At 41.6% G+C, this 19,085-nt stretch overlaps 1 protein-coding gene across 3 annotated transcripts in view; it reads left to right on the top strand.

Moving 5' to 3' along the window:
- Nucleotides 1–19,085, top strand: part of Rab30 (RAB30, member RAS oncogene family) — a 94,375-nt gene that overhangs the window by 65,145 nt on the left and 10,145 nt on the right. For 2 of the 3 annotated variants that reach the window (XM_060367587.1, XM_060367588.1), the window contains exons 2-4: nucleotides 7,497–7,597; nucleotides 10,918–11,001; nucleotides 16,150–16,333. In XM_060367587.1, coding sequence (XP_060223570.1) covers nucleotides 7,505–7,597; nucleotides 10,918–11,001; nucleotides 16,150–16,333 — 361 coding nt within the window. In that variant the 5' untranslated portion in view covers nucleotides 7,497–7,504. Of the gene's footprint in view, nucleotides 1–7,276; nucleotides 7,598–10,917; nucleotides 11,002–16,149; nucleotides 16,334–19,085 lie in introns of those variants that run through there. The other variant, XM_021658069.2, reaches the window with a different exon arrangement.

The raw sequence follows: 19,085 nt of genomic DNA on the forward strand, positions 1-19,085 counted from the left end.
TGTCTGCCTATGTGATGAGTCCTGTCTGTTTTGAGCATGTACTTGAGGGTGCATGTACCCAAGGACACCAAAAGAGGATTCCCTGGATGTGGAGTTACAGCTGGCTGATAGCCACCTGACAAAGATGTTGGGAACCAAACTTGGCTCCTCTGGAGAACATCGACCACTGTTAACCATTGATCCATTTCTGGAGCCCCCCAAAATATGCTCACTTTTGTAAAGTTTTGTTTTCACAGTTTTGGTTTTGAGTGACTGAGTCTTCCCCAGTATAAGTTCTGATACAGATATAAAATGGTTTTCAGCTTTTTAAGATTGAAACCTTGAGTCCTTCTAGAACATATTTGGAGAATGAAAAAGAATCTGAATTTCATTTCTTTCCAGAAATATCTAGGGTTTCTTTGTTTGATATGTGGTATGGCTGTGTAGTCCTGGTTGGCCTAGAACTCCCTATGTAGGCCACCTTGGTCTCCAGACTGCTGGGACCAGAGTGTGCCACCACACACGGACAAGACCTGGGTTGAACGTAGATACCCTTTTACTCATTAGTTGTATGATTTTAAGATTTAAAAAAAGTGTGTGTGTGTGTTTATGTGTGTGTGTGTTTGTGTGTGTGTGTGTGTATAGATAAGCCAGGTGTGTGTGGGTGCCTGCAGAGGCCAGAAATGGGCACTGGATCACCTGGAGCTAGAGTGAAAGGAGATCGTGTCTTCTGTGTCCAGCCATCCCATGGCCCTACTACCCCAGCACGTTGATTCTGAGTATGAACCTGGGTTCCTCTGGAAGAGAGGGAAGTAATCTTAACCACAGAGCCATCTCTCAGCCCTATGATTTTTATCAAATTATCCTCTTGGAGTTTTAATTTCCTTATATGTATGTTGGGCAAAATACCAACAATAGGCTGTTGAAAAGATTAAATGGGATTCTATAAGGAAAAATCTAGCCCCACTCCCAGCCCAGTGCTTTAAGACCATGATCTAACTGCCCAGAAACCAGAGAAAAACATAGTGATTTTGGCAAAATGAAGGTCTTCAGGGATGAGGTAGTTATCTTGATACTCACCAATGTGACTTAGGGTGAGTCACTCCATTATCTAACCCCTGGTTTCCTCACCTGATGGATGATGCAGTCTAGATCACGAAGCTGTCAGAAGTCCCTATTAGATCACACACTAAAATATTTGTAACCTGTAAAGGGTCACGTAACAAAATGTTGGAATTTATGTCCTGGTGGTAGAGGAGTGAGTAGCCCAGCACAGGTGGGTGTCTGACATCCATGGCTGAGGAGAATAATTAACTTGCAGTAACACGAAATTAGCATCCGATGTAAAGCAAGTGAGATTGCAGCTCTGATTATAGTAATGGTTAGTAATTGCATCCTTGTAATTAAGCAATAATGAGCTCCCGGGGACAGAACCTTGTTAGCATGAAAGATGGATCAAAAGCCTTCAGTTTAATGTATACGCTTCAAACACGGTAGCAGGTTTGGCGAAGAAGAGGGAGCTGTTGAAGCGTAGTCCTTGTCCTTAATGGCAGTAGGGTGATGGACCTGTGGAGCCTGGCCCTTCAGCAGACCCTCTGACAGACTGGTTCTCCAGCGTCCTCAGGGCTCAGGGCCTAGCAAAGAGAGAGGGCCTCACCTGCAGCCCTGAGTTGCCAGTTTGATTTCTGCCAGACTCATATCCTGATTCTCAAGAACTACAGCCCAGTACTACTGACTTGAGATTCTACTCATTGCCCTTGTTGTTCTGTTGTTCAGTAACTTTTGGATCTGTCAGCAATCTCTTGCTTATTGTGCGCTGTCCATCTCCTCCACGGCTTCTGGGTGGGAGTGTTGTATGTATAGGCCTGTTTCTAGGATACCCTGACCGTTTGTACTCCCCTGGGTAGAAAAAGAAAGGATATTCGGTCACTTTTGAGTTTTAGATAAGCAATGTTATTAAGTTTAATGTCCCTTATAACATTTGGGCCACACATATTTAAGATATTATTCATATGCATAAGTAGCTTGGGATGTGCAGGGTCCATTCCCATCACTACATACAGAAGCTTATGCGTGTCTCATACAGTATTTGTTGGGAGGCACACATTAAATTCTCTGTGTGAAAACAGCAAAACATTTATTAATATCTGAAACTGAAATTTAAGTGCTGTCCTGGCTCTCTGCATTTTCACATCTGGCAACTCTACCTGGGCAGTTTTGATATTAAATGCTATCAAATAGTGTTGACCACCCTAATGTTCCATGGTACCCCAGTGGCGGGGGATATTAAAAGGCTTAAGTGAGTTTGTGGGCATACCACCCTGAATGAGCCTGATCTCGTTTGATCCTTAAGCTAAGCAGGGTCAGGCCTGGTTAGTATGGGGGAGGGGGGCTCCAGGATGGCTTAGAGGTTAAGAGCACTGGCTGCTCCTCCAGAGTCCTGAGTTTAATTTCCAGCAACTACAGGGTGGCTCACAACTGTCAATAATGAGATCTGGGGCCCTCTTCTGGCGTGTAGGCATACATGCAGGCAGAACACTGTATACACAGTCAATAAATAAACCTTAAAGAAAAAAAAAGGCTTATGTGAAGAAAGAATACCTAGCTATGTCATTTTTGGTAAATCTAGGCTTAAACAATGTTGATTGTTTACTGTTTTTTTATTTTTGTTTTTAAATTATGTCAGTGTTTAGAATATTTGAAGCTTATGGGTTGAGTTAGAGTTACAGCCCTGACTATTTCCCAGTGGTGTCCCAGGGAGGCCCCTTCCATATACTGTTTCTTGCCTTGAGCATTCATGGTACTGGGTGAGTGTTAGGTGCCCATTTCCATCTGCAGACAAAGAGTTCAGATAGAAAATAACACAGCAACAAAGACCTTTTTATAATGTTGTGATACTATTGCTTCCCCCGAACCCCCAAGACAGGGTTTCTTTGTGTCACCCTGGATGTCCTGGAACTAGCTCTGTAGACCAGACAGGCCTCGAACTCACAGAAAACCACCCGTTCTGCCTCCTGAGTGCTGGGATTAAAGGTGTGCACCACTATGCCCAGCTTACTGTTGCTTTAAAAAAAAAAAATCTACAATTTGACAATAAAACATATACTTTTCCTTTCTACCTCCTTTTTCTTTTATCCTCCTTCTATCTTTCCCTTTCCTTCTCTTCCTCCTTCTTGAGACAGAAGCTCACTCTGTAGCTCAGGCTAGCCCTAAAATATGTAGCCCAGGATGGCTCTTGACAACTTTCTTTCCTTAGCCCTCCTAGTGCTGAGTTATAGATGCGATTCACATTCTTACTTTACCCTTCCTCCCTCTCTCTCTTTCCCTCTTCCTCTTCTCTCTATCTTCCTCCATCTCTCCTTTCTTCTCTCCTTCCATCCTTCCTCCCACCTTCTAGTTGTTTTGAGATAGAGTCTCACTATCTACCTTCGGTTGGCCTTGAACTCTTGGTGTGCCTCCTACCTCAGTGTGAGCTCACAGGTGTGATCTATCATTGTAGTGTTAGAAACACAGTTTTTGGGCAAAGACAATTCTTCTCAATATTTCTGTGGACAGAACTGGGCTTCAGAATATAGCTTTTGATCTTATCTGTTTTACTGAACCCCAAAGGGCAAAGGGGAAATACATGGGTGGGCAACAGTGAACATACATGAGAGGGCAACAGTGAGCCCAAGTCAGCTGCAAGTGTCAGCCATTACTACTGTTGTTAGCAGAGTGGAAAATTCCTGTACCGTGCTTGGTCAGTAGCATATCTGTAACACGCTTGCTCTGTAGACAAGGAATGATTGTTATTGTCACTCTAGAGCTGGGCTAATCTGCTTCTGAGGTTTCCCCTTGCTGTCTCATCACAGTGATTGCCTAGGCTGTTTACATTATGGACCAAACAAAAGGGACTTCCCCAGGGAGGGTCTGCATTTTCTCTTAGAAACAGAAACAGTCACGTCAGCATGTAACCTGGAGTGTGCAGCCCTGTCTTAACCACACAAAACTTGCGGAGACCGAACTTGTTTTCCTCAGAGGTCATTTAACAAAATGTTCAGGGTTGGAGTGTAGCTCAGTGGTAGAGCTAACATGTAATTAGCATGTTTGAGACTCTGGATTCAAATATAAATACACAAAATAAAAACATTCAACAAAGCGTTAAACTTAATTTCTTATACAAAGAATATCTTAACCTTTGTTTTGTAGTTTGGTGCAATCATGTGGGCCAAAGTTGATTGTGATTGGGCCTCTCTTTCCTTCATAACATATGGGTATAATTTGGGCATTGATAACTTTCCCTTAGGAGCCCAGTTTTTCAAGTCTCTGTACATACACACACACACACACACACATACATACATACATATATACACATATAATTTCTTGCTTTGTTTCTTTGACAACTGGCAAAAATCAGAAATAAGTTTGTCAAAGTATCTATGCACCCTAATTAATATAGCGCACTCCCATGTTTCCTGTTTGTGACTTATGAATGTGATGATGCCTGGTCCGCACAGCTCCAGGTTCCCCTGCTATCTCTATATGTTGCCCTGGTTGGCCTTGAACTTGTAACATCCTCCTGCCTTTGACTTCCATGTTCTGGGATTACTGTGCACTGCCTTCTTGTGGGTTTTAGCAGCAAGTTTTTAAGTGACATACCATTTCCCTAAGATTTATCGGGAGCTTAGCAAGGACTCTGCTTCAGGTAGTATGATATAATAAGAAAGGGTTTGAATTAGAAACTAGAGGGGGAATAGAAAAGCAGAAACTCACATGTGAGGTGTCCATCCTTCATTGTTCAATTCATCTCATCTTTCTTGAGCTCTGCCTATGCAGTAGGCCCGGGGAGAGTCACCATGGACAATTGAGCCAAGGTTGAATTAGACTCTCAGCTCTTCTAGCTACAAACTGTAGGAGATTGGTGTTTTCATTCTTATGATTTGGAGACCTATTTCATTAATTAATAAAAATTTTAAATTGCTTATTTTATGTTTTATTTGATGTTCTGCCTACTTGTATATATGTGTGAGAGTGTTAGAGCCCCTGGAACAGTTGTGAGCTGCCATGTAGGTGCTGGGAATTGAACCCAGGTCCTTTGGAAGAGCAGCCGGTGCTCTTAACCACTGAGCCATCTCTTTAGCCCCTTATTAAAAAAATTTAAGCTAAGGATACATTACATCGGCTATACTATGGACCATCAAAGAAAAATGACTGTCTTTAATGTTTTTAGAGAAAAAATTATTCACAAAGAAATAATACAGTTGTCTTAAAAATTCATATTAGTACATGTCTCACCAGGAACACTAGATGATGGAGATAACGGAACAATATTTTAAAGCTAAATCTAGGGGTAATTCACGATATATTTTTTTTAATTTAACTTTTCTTATGCTTCCTCATCTTTATCTGTCAAGTTAAAATTGTCAGCAGTGTCTGCCTCAAAGACTGTTGTGAGGTTAAGCACTTCATATTATGAGATGATGGAAATAATGGAGAGGTGGTGATGACGGTGTTGATTATAAGACACACACACAGCATACACACATTGTGGGTTTTGTGTTTAAGCAGCATTCAGATGCCAAGAGATGGTGGCTGAGTAGACAGATGTACATTGCTAACGTAGATAAGTTATGGTGCGTAATACCGTGTAAGAGGAAGAAGGCATTATCGAAGTAGAAATCAGGCGTCAAGGCCCCTCTCAGGCCAAAGAAGCATACTAAATGATGTGATGCTTCAGCTGAGATCCAAGGTAGAAGTGAAAGTTAGCTGGGTGGGGGAGGTGACAGGCGGCTCTGGGCTCTTGTTCTTGGCAGAGAGGTCGGCAGAGAAAAGCATTTGGAAGCTAGGGAAAACAGTGCACCTAGTGAGGGTTGTGACGGGGAGCAACGTGGGACTCCAGCAGTAGAGATGGAAATCACATGATAGGAAACAAGAATGACCTTAAGGAGTTTGCTTTATCAAGAGCAAGAATGGTCCTTGAGACCTCTGATTCTATCAGCTTCCACAATTCCATGACAGTGCTATGTGCCCCATTTTGTTAGTGGGGAAGACAGTGCACAGACTGAGAAAATACAACTGCCCGGATTTCAACCTTGGTCTCATAGTTTGTTTTCATAGTTAGAATTCCTTTGAAGTCTGGCTCTGTTATGATTTGGAGCCAACCTTGGTTTTTCTCAGTTTGCTGAAAATTAAACTAGTCAGTGTTAGGCCCGTAGACTATGAAAAATGAGGAAATATAACTAAAGGGTCAACTATCCTGCAAGACATACAGCCACCGAGCCACCGTCAATGGGCTCAGAGTCTTGCACAGAGATCTGCTCATCCTTCACAGTTCCGGTCACATGAGACAACCCTATGAGCAGCTGCCTGCATGTTTACTTGGTTATCAGTCATCTTTCAAGGACCGTGGAAACCCACACTCAAATTATCTCCCGGGTGGGGTTCTGCACTCTGCGTTCTCCACCTGCAAGCCTGTTGTCACTGAGATTTAGTTCTGCTGTTTGTCTGTTCGTCTGCTGTTTGAGATCCAGTCTCCTTAAATAGCTGTTTGGCTTCAAAATCAAGGTTCCTCTAGCCTCAGCCTCCAGAGTGCTGAGATGTTATTCTACTTTATAGTTATTATTTAAGCTTTCTCATGTTGGCCTTAGGGGAAGATGTATAGGAAACGCTCTAGGGCTAGGAAATAGAGCTAAAAGACATTGCCCCTTTCCTTAAGGTTCAGGCTGACATTTGAACAAATAATATAGCAAGTGGAGTTCTGGGATGGAGGAATGGTGGAAAGCCATCACTTGATTTTTATCACCTATTTGAGGAAGACTAGTGAAAGAAGCAGAGAGAATGAGAGGCCTGCATTGGACTTTGGAGGGCTTGGGTCTTGAAGAAAAATTCGGAAGGAGGATGTCCCAAGCAAAGAAGAGGGTAGAGCACTGCTCATTGCAATTAGAAAGCAGGTGCCCCTGGAGGCTGCTTGGCAGCAGTGTGGCTGGTAGCGGGTAGATAGACATGGGGCAGTGGGAGAAGGGCAAGATGATAGCCCACTGGTAATGATCCCCAAGAACCTAGGACTTGTGTGAGACCGAAGGGCCTTTCATAATTTCCTCCCCTCCTTCTGATCTCCCAGGGGCTTTCATTTTCTTCCCCAAGAGGCATACACAGCCTACAAACTGAATGGCTCTGGTCTCTCTCTCTCTCCCTACTTGTCTGTGCTTCTGGTTGGACTGGCTGTTGACTTTACACACACACACAAAACAGTTATCACTTGAAGACCTATGACCTGACTGCTGGGAGGAGCAAAGGTCACCAGGTGAAAGGACATGTGTATCATTTACTTTGTGTAGCTCGAGGTAGCTAGGGAGAATGTAGTCCATCTGTGACCAAATACCTATGTTCCTCTTTCTCTGGCCACGTCACCAGAGAGGAGTCTTAAGTGGCTCTGCAAATGAGTCAGACCTCTTGTTTCTGTGGAGAAGGGGCTGGTGCAGTCTGAGCCTCCGGGGGAAGCTCAGGCTCTCACTGTTGTCTGTGTTTGCTTACAGCCGTGTAAATGAGTATGGAAGATTATGATTTCCTGTTCAAAATTGTTTTAATTGGCAACGCTGGAGTGGGAAAGACGTGCCTAGTCCGGCGATTCACTCAGGTAAGGGGATCTGGAATCCAGGGTTGGGTTTGTTTGTCTCACCTGTCTTCTAGTGACCATCTGCTGGATGGGTGATTGGGTCTTGGGCCAACCTCTAGGCTGAAGATTCTTTGTTGTTGTTTTTTTTGTTGTTGTTGTTGTATGTGTGTGTGTGTGGGGGGGGGTTGAGACATGGTTTCTCTGTGTAGCCTTGGCTGGCTGTCCTGGACTCACTTTGTAGACCAGGCTGGCCTGGCCTCCAGCTCACAGACATTCACCTGCCTCTGCCTCCCTGAGTTCTGGGATCACAGGCCTGTGCCACTGAGCCCAGCTTAGGCTGCAGGTTCATAAAGCACCCCTGGAAAGCTCCCTCGAGTTCATAGCCGAAGGTCGTTTCTAAATTGCCCGAGGGAGAATGGCGATGAGGTCTTCTCCCACACCTTCTCTTGCTTCCTCTTACAAAAGGGGCAGGTGGTTTTGTTTCCAGTGTGCAGTATCAAAAATAGATTTGGGTGAAAAATAGATCATTAGTTCATAATCATCTAAAAGTGGAAACACATTAAGCTGGGCATTAAACTGAGTCCAGATATTCATTAAACAGCCCCAGTGCAGATTAAACCTCAGCTTTCCTGCCTATGTCTGTTCTCATCCAAAAAAACAAAGTACGCTCTTTTGGTTTATAACCAGACATTCTGCTTGTCTAAGTCTGGTCAGTAGGAATAAGCTGAGGGCAGTGAGGAGCCTGAATGGAATTGAAAGTACAAGTCCCTCCTAGGCTGGACTCTTGAGAATCACTGGCCAAGATTACGTAGTTGTTTTTATACAGAAATTAGTGAAAAATCATTCTGGAGTTGGTGTTGTTTCCCACTGAAAAATCTCATTATGCTCATCATGCACAGAGCGTGCTTTTGTAACAGGAGCCTGGGAACATTGAGATGAGCTCTTTAAACCTTAAGATGACCTGGTGCCATAGAAAGAGCAGGGCTCAAGGTCTTAAGCCCATGTGCTAGTCCTGGCCCCTGCTGTCCACCGGCCCTTGCCAGGCCTCCCTCTGTGTGTGACTGGCCAGTAAACTCAAGCTCCCTTTCACTTCAGTCTGTGGAAAACTGGAGTGACAGATTGGGCGATGCAAACAACTTTAGGGCCCACAGTTACTGGAAATGTCAAGGATTTTCCCATGCTGAGTGACCTCAGACAAGAGCCCAGGTTTTCACCAAAGTTTGGTCTGATGAAATCACGAGTAAAAAGTCAACCAGCATCTGGAGTTCAGTCAACTATCACGGAGACTTACTGGAAACTCCAGCTGGTTTTACATCCCCTAACCTCAGCAGCCTTTCCTGCGTCTCTAAGGAGGACTTGACTACATGTTTTCTATACAGAAAGGTTTTGTTTTTCTAGTGCTTTATTAGAGCTTGCTTGACTGTTTGTGTGTGTGTGTGTGTGTGTTGTTGTTTGTTTTGTTTTTACTGAAAAGTCTCTTAGAGATTATTCGATCCAGTCCTCACGCAGATCCAGAGGGACCCACTGACATGCTTATTCTGATCTTGAGGTGTGTAGCTGGCAAGGCTGGTTCCCTGGTCTCCTGCTCATTGGCTCAATAATCTCTCCACAGTTGTCTATCCTCTGAGCCCCTTTTCTTAAATTCATAAGATAAACCCTGCCATGAAAGATAATGTGCTTTTACTTTTGATTAGTAGTTTACCCACAAGTGTTTTTCATATTTTTCTTTTGTGTCTACTTCATATCTCTCTATCCCTTCAATTCTCCCTAAAGTTCATCTTTCATAGACAGAATTATGTATGTTTTTGTTATCAAGTAAGCAGTTAAAATGAATTGAATGCAGCTGGTTTTGAGGCATTAAGGTTTGGGGAACAAAGCGGGGAGGGGGGCCATTGGGAAGGATTCTTTTTTCCTCATTTGCTAGTCTGCAAACAGCTGGAGCTACAAACCTGAAGCCTGGCAGCCTTCTGTCTGAGCCCTGCCAAAAAGGAAAATTGATTCAATATTTGTAAATAAAGTTATGAATGTTTATATTTACATCATTTGCAGACATGCAATGAAGCATTTGCTTTTGGTTTTAAGCTCAGTGTTCTGAGTTCAACTTTAATTAAGGAACTCTCTTGTTAGGGATTGGATTTAATTAAAGATGTCCCAGTCTTAGCTGCAAGAGCTAATAAAATCTATTTTGATTTATTCCTGGAATTCTGCAATCTGAAGAGGGAAGAGACTAGGTAAAGCCTTTTTTTCTTGGTAGAAGTCCTTGCTACCCCAACCCTCTCCCTAAGCTTACAGGAAATATGAAAAAGTAAACTGAATTATACCTCTGATTTTGCTAATGTCCCTATTCTCATGAAGCTATTATGTTTCCAGTTTAAGGTAAAGCAATTTTCTCCTGTTTCATGCTTACAGTAACTTCAAACTCAAGGATTTTGAGGCCTAGACAGGGGTAGTGGTTTGTCTGGGGTCACCTGCTGCCTCCTGTTTTGATGCTGCTTCTCCTACTCTGCTGTGTTTCTGATGACTTCATTTCTCAGCTGATCATTTCTTAAATGATGACTTCATTTCATTCATCTGGGCTGTGTCTAATTGTGTGTGCATGTATATGTGTGTCTTTCTGGATTGTATAATTCTGTATGTGTCCATCTGGACTGTCTAATTGTCTGTATGTGTATGTGTGTCTGTCTGTCTAGACTGTGTGTAATTGTGCATGTCTGTCTGGACTGTGATTAACTGTGTATGTGTGTGTGTGTGTCTGGACTGTATGTAATTGTGTGTGTGTCTAACTGGACTGTAATTACATTGTGTGTGTGTCTGGACTATGTGTAACTGTGTGTGTGTGTTCATTTGGAGTGTGTGTACTTGTGTGTATGCCGCAGTATACCTCAGGCTGGTGACAGTCCTGAGGGCCCAGGGAAACTCGGAAGCTTCCTGTCCTTTTCTATTATCATTCTGTGTAGAGGTCCTCTACACCTTACTTTTGTGTTTGTTTTTAAACAGTCTTACCTTTTCTTTCCTCATCCTGACTATTCTGATGTCATTCTGGTGATTTCTTTCCTCCCCAGTCTTATCCTGGTGTCTGAGTTTTCTGTTTTGAAACCAGCACCACACATTGCATCTTCCAGATTCTCTCCTTTACGGCCTCTTGCTTTGTCATTCTTTTCTGTGTTTGCTTCTGTCAGCATTTCTCTCTCCATTTCCCTCCCCCTCTCTCTTCCCCTCCAAACATGATACCAAGCAGATTATTCTTTTCTACTTCAATCAAAGAATGGGGTGGGGAGTGAGAAGAATCCACTTAATTGGAAGATGTGCTTAAATGTTACATGCCATTATTTCTTCCTTAGGGTCTTTTCCCCCCAGGTCAAGGAGCCACAATTGGAGTTGATTTTATGATCAAGACAGTGGAGATTAATGGTGAAAAAGTAAAGGTAAGAAGCTAAATAACAGTAAAGCTTTGTTGTGTTCTCTACAAGTTTAGGGAAGGAAGTACAATCATGTTTTTATAACATCTATTAGATTGTCTTATTTAAGCCCACATTGAAAACAGTACATTGGGGTGGAGCTGAGCTGGCAGAATACTTGTCTAGTATGCAAGAAGCTCTGGATTAAACCATCAACACCACATAAAACTAGGTGTGGTAGTGCTTCCCTGTAATCTGGACTAGGAGTCAGGTGGATCCATAGGAAATTCAAGGTCATCCTTAACGGAGCAAGTTGGAGGCCGGCCTAGGTTACATGAGAACCTATCACAAAAGAAAAAAAAATGCAGAATGAATTTAAGGATGGTATGTTTAGATATGAAAACAGTGAGGAAAACACATTTTCCTTTTATATCACATATAAGTGATGTGAAAATGAAGTAGGAATTTCTCTTTAGATTGAAAGTTGGACCAATAATAGTTCTCTTCTAAATAAAAGGCCTATTTGAGAAAGCCTCCTGATCCCCACACTTTCCTAAGCCTTAGAGGGCTTCACTTAGGTTGTGTAGGTAATTCAGTTACATGAACTGCTTATTAAAATTATCCTGTCTCCCACTATACCTTTATCTTGGACCTCTATATGTCCAAGAGAGGACCTTTGACTTCTAGTTTGTCTTCCACTTTTTCTCAATGGCTTGGTACTTAGAAGTATAGTATTGAAACAGGAGGTGGTGTGTTCGTTGAGTATGTATTATAAGTCAGTGCCTCTGATAGATGCTTTCACATATGTTGCCATTGTTACTTTCATTCTTAGTATGATCTCTGAGAAGTGGATGGCATTGTCCTTATTATACAAGTGTCAGAAGCTACTTTGTTGACTTATTTAATCATGGTTGTAGTCCAGAAGGGAGATGAGTAGGATGCAAACTTTACTATACTCTTCTAACTCCATGGGGTTCCTGTGGGATAAGAGGATAATGAAGGCACAATAGCCTCATCACCTTGCAGCAAGAAAAGGAGGAAGGTGATGGTTAGGAGAAATATGAAGTAAAGGGCTGGAGAGAAGGCTTAGAGGTTGAGTGCATGCTACCCTTGTATATGACCCGAGTTTGGTTTCTGGCACCCATGTAGGGATGTTCACAACTGTCTGACACTTAGTTCTGGCTTACACTCACAGGCACCTACACTCAGCTTCACATACACACACACACACACACACACACACACACACACACACTCACTCACATAAATAAATAAACAGGAAAATTTTAAAGATTTGTTTATTTATTTTATGTATATAAGTGCTCTGTCTCCATGTATCCCTGCAGGCCAGAGAGGGCATCAGATCTCAATATAGATGGTTATGAGCCACATGTAGTTGCTGGGAATTGAACTCAGGACCTTTGGAAGAACAGCCAGTGCTCTTAACCTCTGAGCCGTCTCTCTAGCTCCCTTGTCTTTATAATAGAGACATCTATACAAAGTATAATGGTGAACAGAAAGCTGGGATACTGGAAAAATAAAAGCAGGCTGTAAAATCTACTTTAATGCCAACCAGAAGGTCAGAAAAACTATAAGAAATGAAGAGAAGGAACTAGGGTGTGGGGACAGGAAGACACAGGAGCAGGCTGATGAGATACCAACAGGAAGAACCTTTTATAGTTTTCTTTTATTTCAGAGGTCGTTGCCAACCTAAGGAATTAGACAGCAACAATCGTGTTTTCATGAGTTTCCGTCCTAAGTATGAGCTCCCATTTGCATATGCACTTGTGAGTTCATTTCTTTGAAGTGAACTGTTGGTGCCTACCATGTACTTGGCTTGGAGCAAGAACAAGAGGAAATAAGGAATGGTACCATGGTTACAGAACAGGTTCTTTTCCATTCGTGAATTTCAAGCATAGGCATTTCTTTTATTCTAGTTTTGCAAACAATGGCTTTATTTTTAAGTATTTATTTTTACTTATTTGTGTCTCTGTGTATATATGTGTGTTTAGACACAAGCACAGCATGGGTCAAAGAACAACCTGTAGGAGTTCTTCTACTACGTTGAGTCTGGGCATCAAACATGGTCCTTCTCACTGGGACATTTTTGCTAGCCTTGACCTCATTTTTAAGTGCTTATTACATGACTAAAATTCCTTTTTTTGGGGGGTTGGACTCTACCACAAGACCACAGGCTCTCCAAGAACAGGCTTTCATTGTACTCATTTTTATATTCACAGCTCAACTGTTTCCATTAACACCTCTTTAGACTCCCAGCATTTCATAAGAAATGGGAGTTGGCTAGTCCATACAGTTAAAGCTGCCTGTGATTCATTTCTAACCCAACATGTTGAATGAGATATTAAAAGAAAAAAGAAAACTGTGCATAAGGAAAAAAGATGAAGATGATCTTCAACCTTACCCATTGAGTTTGTTAGTCTATCACAAAATAATGAGTAGTAACTAAAGATGTGGGGTTAGCCTATCTTTTAGCCTTAGTCTGGTTATAATAAAAGAGGTTTTTTTTTTTGTTGTTGTTGTTTGGTTGTTTTTTGAGACAGGGTTTCTTTGTGTAACCCTTGGTTGTCTTGAAGCTCACTCTGTAGCCCAGGTTGGCCTCTACCTCTCAGAGATCTACCTGCCTCTGCCTCCTGAGTGCTGGGATTAAAGGTGTGCACCACCACCTGACTCAAATGTTTATTCTTTTGATGCTGCATTTGCCTGTCTGTCTGTCCTGTGTTGCAGTTGATGCTTAGAGCAGAGCATTGTGGTAGATGAAGCATCACTGCCTTTGATACTTACTGATACCAGGTCTGACAACATTTTGTCTGAGATCTTTTAAACTCTAATCCAAGAATAGCTAATCATTTCCTCCTTTGTTCACAATCCTATGTTCATCTCATTAACCATCATTCAACTGTGCCCACTATATACTATGTTAGGAAGAAAACAAAGGTCTGAAGTCAGAGACAGTCTTGGTCCTCAGAGAACTCAGTTCATGAAAGAGGACAGCCTAGCAAACTGATGACAAGGTATTGCTGTGATAGTGAAGCAATAGTGCTGCAGTTAGTGAGCTGGTGAGCAGTGTAGTAGCCCTGTGCTGTAGGTGAGAGTGGCAAGGAAACCCAGGGCTGCAGTTTTGAGGACACATTGACAGGTGGTAGGCTAACATTTGGAGATACTCTGTTCTTCTGGTGCCTCTTTGAGAGGGCATTGCTAATTAGTTGTAGATTTGGGTTCTTTGTAGACCATCACCACTTAGATCAGGGGCTGTGTTTTATTCATCTTATGTCTGGTGCCCTACAAAGGATGAAAAAAAAATTGATTATAGAGAAGGGTGATAAAACTAATTTGAGTGATAGATGATGGAATATAAGCATCCTTAATAATCAATTCTCAGGCTAGACACAGGCAGTGAGAAGGTGGCATAGATTTTGGCAAGGCCATACAATCACTATTTTAGAAAAGATTTTGATGCGTAAAGCAGTTCCCAAGATGTTCCAGTCATGAATAGTGTGTTCTAATGACTGACAGTATCTAAATCCAGTCAAAAGTGTTTCAGAGGCCGAATGGGGGCTTTGAAACAATAGTCTGCTATTCTAAGGCACATCTTGGCAGAAGGGTACCATGGCCCTACTTTGAGGCAGAGAAGAGAAATAGCTTTTGTTCCAGCACAAACAGTCATGTGTATGTTTGTATTTAGCACACACAGACTTTAGTTTATATCATCAAAGAGCTGCTGCAACTTCAAATCAAAGGAGAATGTGTGCACTGGCTCAAGGCAAGAGCCTACCAGTTACTCCTCTGTGTCTTTGGCTAAGTTGCTATGGGGCCAGGGTGACGCCAAGTGACTGCTGGATGTAGCTGTCCACCAGAATAAGCTTGCAATGGCAAAAGCAACAGGGTGTGCCAGACTGAGTTCTGAACTGGGAACAGAAGACACGGAGTCTGATTTCCAGCTTTGTTGGTGTAATATAGAGCTCTGCTGAATATTTAGAGTTGTGTCTAGAGAACAGGCCTCTCATTTGTTGTGTCATCTGTACAGAAGGTTGAAGAGGAGATTTGGGAAGTATTTTTCCTTCTTTCTTACTAAACCATGTTTGCTAGGTTTACAAATAGTATTTACAAATAGTAGACTTATCAAACCCTATTAAATATTTGTGTTCATCTGCCCATTTATCTATCTCCCTCCTGCCCTCTCTCCTATCTATCTATCTATCTATCTATCTATCTATCTATCTATCTACCTATCTATCTATCTATCTTCTATCTAAACAAATGGAATACAAAAGGATTACGTGACCTAAGGTCATAGATCTTAGTGTGTAGTGGAGAGACATGACTGTAATGGCACTATTTCTATTTTCTTTTTTTTTAAAGATTTATTTATTCATATATATGACTGCTCTATTTGCACATAAGCCTACATGACAGAAGAGGGCATCAGATCCCATTATAATTGGTTGTGAGCCACCATGTGGTTGCTGGGAATTGAACTCAGGACCTCCGGAAGAGCAGCCAGTGCTCTTACCCACTGAGCAGTCTCTCCAACCCTGCCATTTTTTTTTTCATTAACAGTGATAATGTCTTGATATGTTCATTAGCATTTTAAACTGGAAAAGTTGGATGTTGGGGAGGCTGTATTTTCTTTCATTCTTTTGGTTGACTAAAATGCCAATGAGCACAGAACAACGTTCGCTCTTTATTGCAATGTGTGTATCACAGAGTCTACTTTGAGTGCCAAATTGTCAGAGACATTGAGCAAGTTAACAGAGCTAACTGTACTTTAGTTTGCTGATGAGGGAAGTGTATTTTAATAGCGTATATAATATAATAACTCTACCTCATAGGGTTATTGCAAAGACTGAGTTATTACATATAAAATGAATAGAACAGACTTGGAACAAAATCAGGTATAGTAGGTTTTTTTTTGTTTTATTCATTTCTTTATGTCTTTAAATAAATAAAGAAGTCTTAAATTAAAAACAGACAATCAAAAATGGGAAAGAGAGTAAGCCCTTTTCCCAAACTAGAAACACTTGACAGTAGAATATGCTTTTCAGGGCAGAGAAGAACCATAAATTCTTTGGCTGATATTCCCATTGTTGAGCTATAGCAAGGCAATGTTCTTTGTTTGTGCTTTTCCAAGCTGATTCCTGTCTTCTGTGTCTTCAGCTACAGATTTGGGACACTGCAGGTCAAGAGAGATTTCGCTCCATCACCCAAAGTTATTACCGAAGCGCCAATGCCTTGATCCTTACCTATGATATCACCTGTGAGGAATCCTTCCGTTGCCTTCCTGAGTGGCTGCGGGAGATAGAACAGTATGCCAGCAATAAGGTCATCACTGTGTTAGTGGGTAAGTAAGTGCTAATAAAGAAGGAAATTGATTTGAGTGTAGCAGAAAATTTATGATCAAGTAATGCTTGTATGTTACCACCTTCCAAGAATATAGTATATTGTTACCTGAGTTATATAGTCAACATTGTTATACAACTGATAATTTAGAAAAACAAACAAAAATATTGCTGATTTTCCTATCAATATAGGTGAAAGAGCTGTAAGATGGTGGATACTGCTGGTGTAAAAGGAAAGGAAATCTTTCAAGTTGATGAGGAATTCATATTGAGGCAGTTATATTTTTTTTAAACGTAGACTTTGGTAAATTTTTTTTTCTTATTATTGTATGCTGACTTACAACATCCCTCCTGTGTTTCAGAAATCCACTAAGGGAAGTGCTGCAGTTGGTTTCATCTAGTAGGAAGAGGGAGTCTATTTAATGTGACAGAAAACCAGAAAATAGCCCTTGATTTTCTATGGTGGCAAATGCACTCCTTAAAAATGGCATCACAGGGGCCTGGGAGATAAGTGAGCTGGTAGAGTACTTGGTGCACAAGCATGAGTACCTGAGTTAGAGCCTTACTATTCAAGTAAAGCCTGGGACTTCTGGCCCTTGCTTGTAATCCCAGAGAAGGCCGAGATGGCTGGACCTCTGAGCATTGGTGGCCAGCCAAGTCTAATCATGGAGTCCTCACTGAGAGACTGTATCACAGAAAACAAAAATAAAAACACAGCCAAGGTGGGGTACATCTGAGGAAGGATCTGGACCTTTGATCTTCGGATGCATGTTTGTGTATGTACACACACACACACACACACACACACCCTACGTGCACTCACAAGGGTCTTGTAAAATGAACATCATTATAAACTCTAGTTGTGATAGGAAAGTAGCATTAACTACCTACTTGCTAAAATATTTTCTGCCTAGGAGGGAATTTTGGTGAATAGTCTCATGACTTGAATTTTAGAAATATGTAAAACTACAGAACACATCATTAAGTTACTAATTATGGCTAACAGTAAGGTGAGCAAACATTTTATTTGTTCTTTTACTGAAAATTGATTTTTTTTCACATATCTTGATTACAGTTTTCCCTCCCTCTACTCCTCCCAGTTCCTCCCCATCCGCCATTCTCATCTTTCTGTCTCTCATTAGAAAACAAAGAGGCTACTACGGGATAATAAAATAAAAATGAGATAAAAGAAAAACTAACACAGTAGACTTGGACAAGATAAGCAGAAGGAAAAGATTCCAAGAGGAGGCAGAAGAATCAGAGATCCATTCTTTTGCACACTCAGAAATCCCATGAACACACTAAACTAGAAGCCAAACATATATTCAGAAGACCTGTGCATGTTGCCGCAGTCTTTTTGAGTTCATACTAATTTAGAGGGTCTTGTTTTCTTGGTGTCCTCTGGCTCTTAAACTCTTCCCACCTTCTTTTCACAGGGTTCCCTGACCCCTGAGGGGAGGGATTTGATGGAGACATCCTGTTTAGGGCTGAGTGTTCCAAGGTCTTTCCCTCTCTGCGTGTCTGGTGGGGTGGTCTCTGTATTTGTTCTCTTCTGCTGCAGGAGGAGGCTTCTCTGTGATGGCTGAGAGAAGCACTGATCTGTTCTTTAAAGGAAATACCCTAGGACTCTAGGCTATCCAGTCTTTGGTTCCTGGCCACCCACGCAGTGTTGGGTATGGGTTCCGTTTTGTGGAGTGGGCCTTAAGTCAAATCAGACATTGGTTGGTCACTCCCACAAACTTTGTACTACCACTGCCCTAGTTTATCTTGTAGGCAGTCCAGCATTGTAGACCAAAGGGTTTGTGGCTGGTTTGGTGTTTACATTTCTCTTTTGGTAGTGTGCATTGTACCTCGCTGGGCCAAAGATGCTACAATATAGGGGTGAATGTTCAATGTAGGCACCAGCTTGACTTCTCTATGCTAAATGAGTTATACAGGTGTTGTCTGCAGCAACGGGGCCTCGCTGTCAGTTTGTGGAGAACAACCTATATATAGTCTTGGCAACAGCCTGGGCTGTTGAGGATCCACTGGGATCCCTGTTGGCCAACAACTCAATTAGATGTAGTGCAATTCCAGTACTGGAAGCTTCCTTTGGTAACAAAAGATGGTCCGTTGGGACCTTTTCTCCCCCATTAATCTCAATGTGACTTCATTGAGATTGCCTTTAGTTATGTATATATTTTAGGAAGCATGAATGTATTTGTTTTCTATACTACTCTTCAACTGGCCCTTTAGCTGTCTTTCCCTGTATTCCTTCCATCATCACCCCCTACCTCCCCCACTTGGTCCTTCCATTCCCACTCCATTCACCCATAATTATCTATTCTATTTCTCTTTCCTAACGATATTTCTGTTCCTTCCAAACCCTTACTCTATATCTTATCTTTGTGACTCTATAAATTCTAGCTTGGTTATCATTGACTTAATAGCCAATATCCACATGTAAGTGAACACATACCATTATTTGTATTCTTGGATCTGGGATACCTCGCTTGGAATGATTTTTTTTTTTTTTGAAGTGCCAGGCATTTACCTGCAATTTTTAAAATTTCATTTTGTTTTAATGGCTAAATAATACTCCATTGTGTAAATATACCATATTTTCTTTATCTATTCTTTGGTTGAGGCCATTTGGGTTGTTTTCAGTTTCTGGTTATTTTGACTAGAACAGCAATGAACATGGTTGAGCAAGTATCTCTGTGGTAGGATAAAGTGTCTTGCACAAGAGTCTATAGAGCTAGCCTTGAAGTAGAT

This window comes from Meriones unguiculatus, chromosome 14 (genome assembly GCF_030254825.1).
Source record: "Meriones unguiculatus strain TT.TT164.6M chromosome 14, Bangor_MerUng_6.1, whole genome shotgun sequence".
Classification (NCBI taxonomy): Eukaryota; Metazoa; Chordata; class Mammalia; order Rodentia; family Muridae; genus Meriones; species Meriones unguiculatus.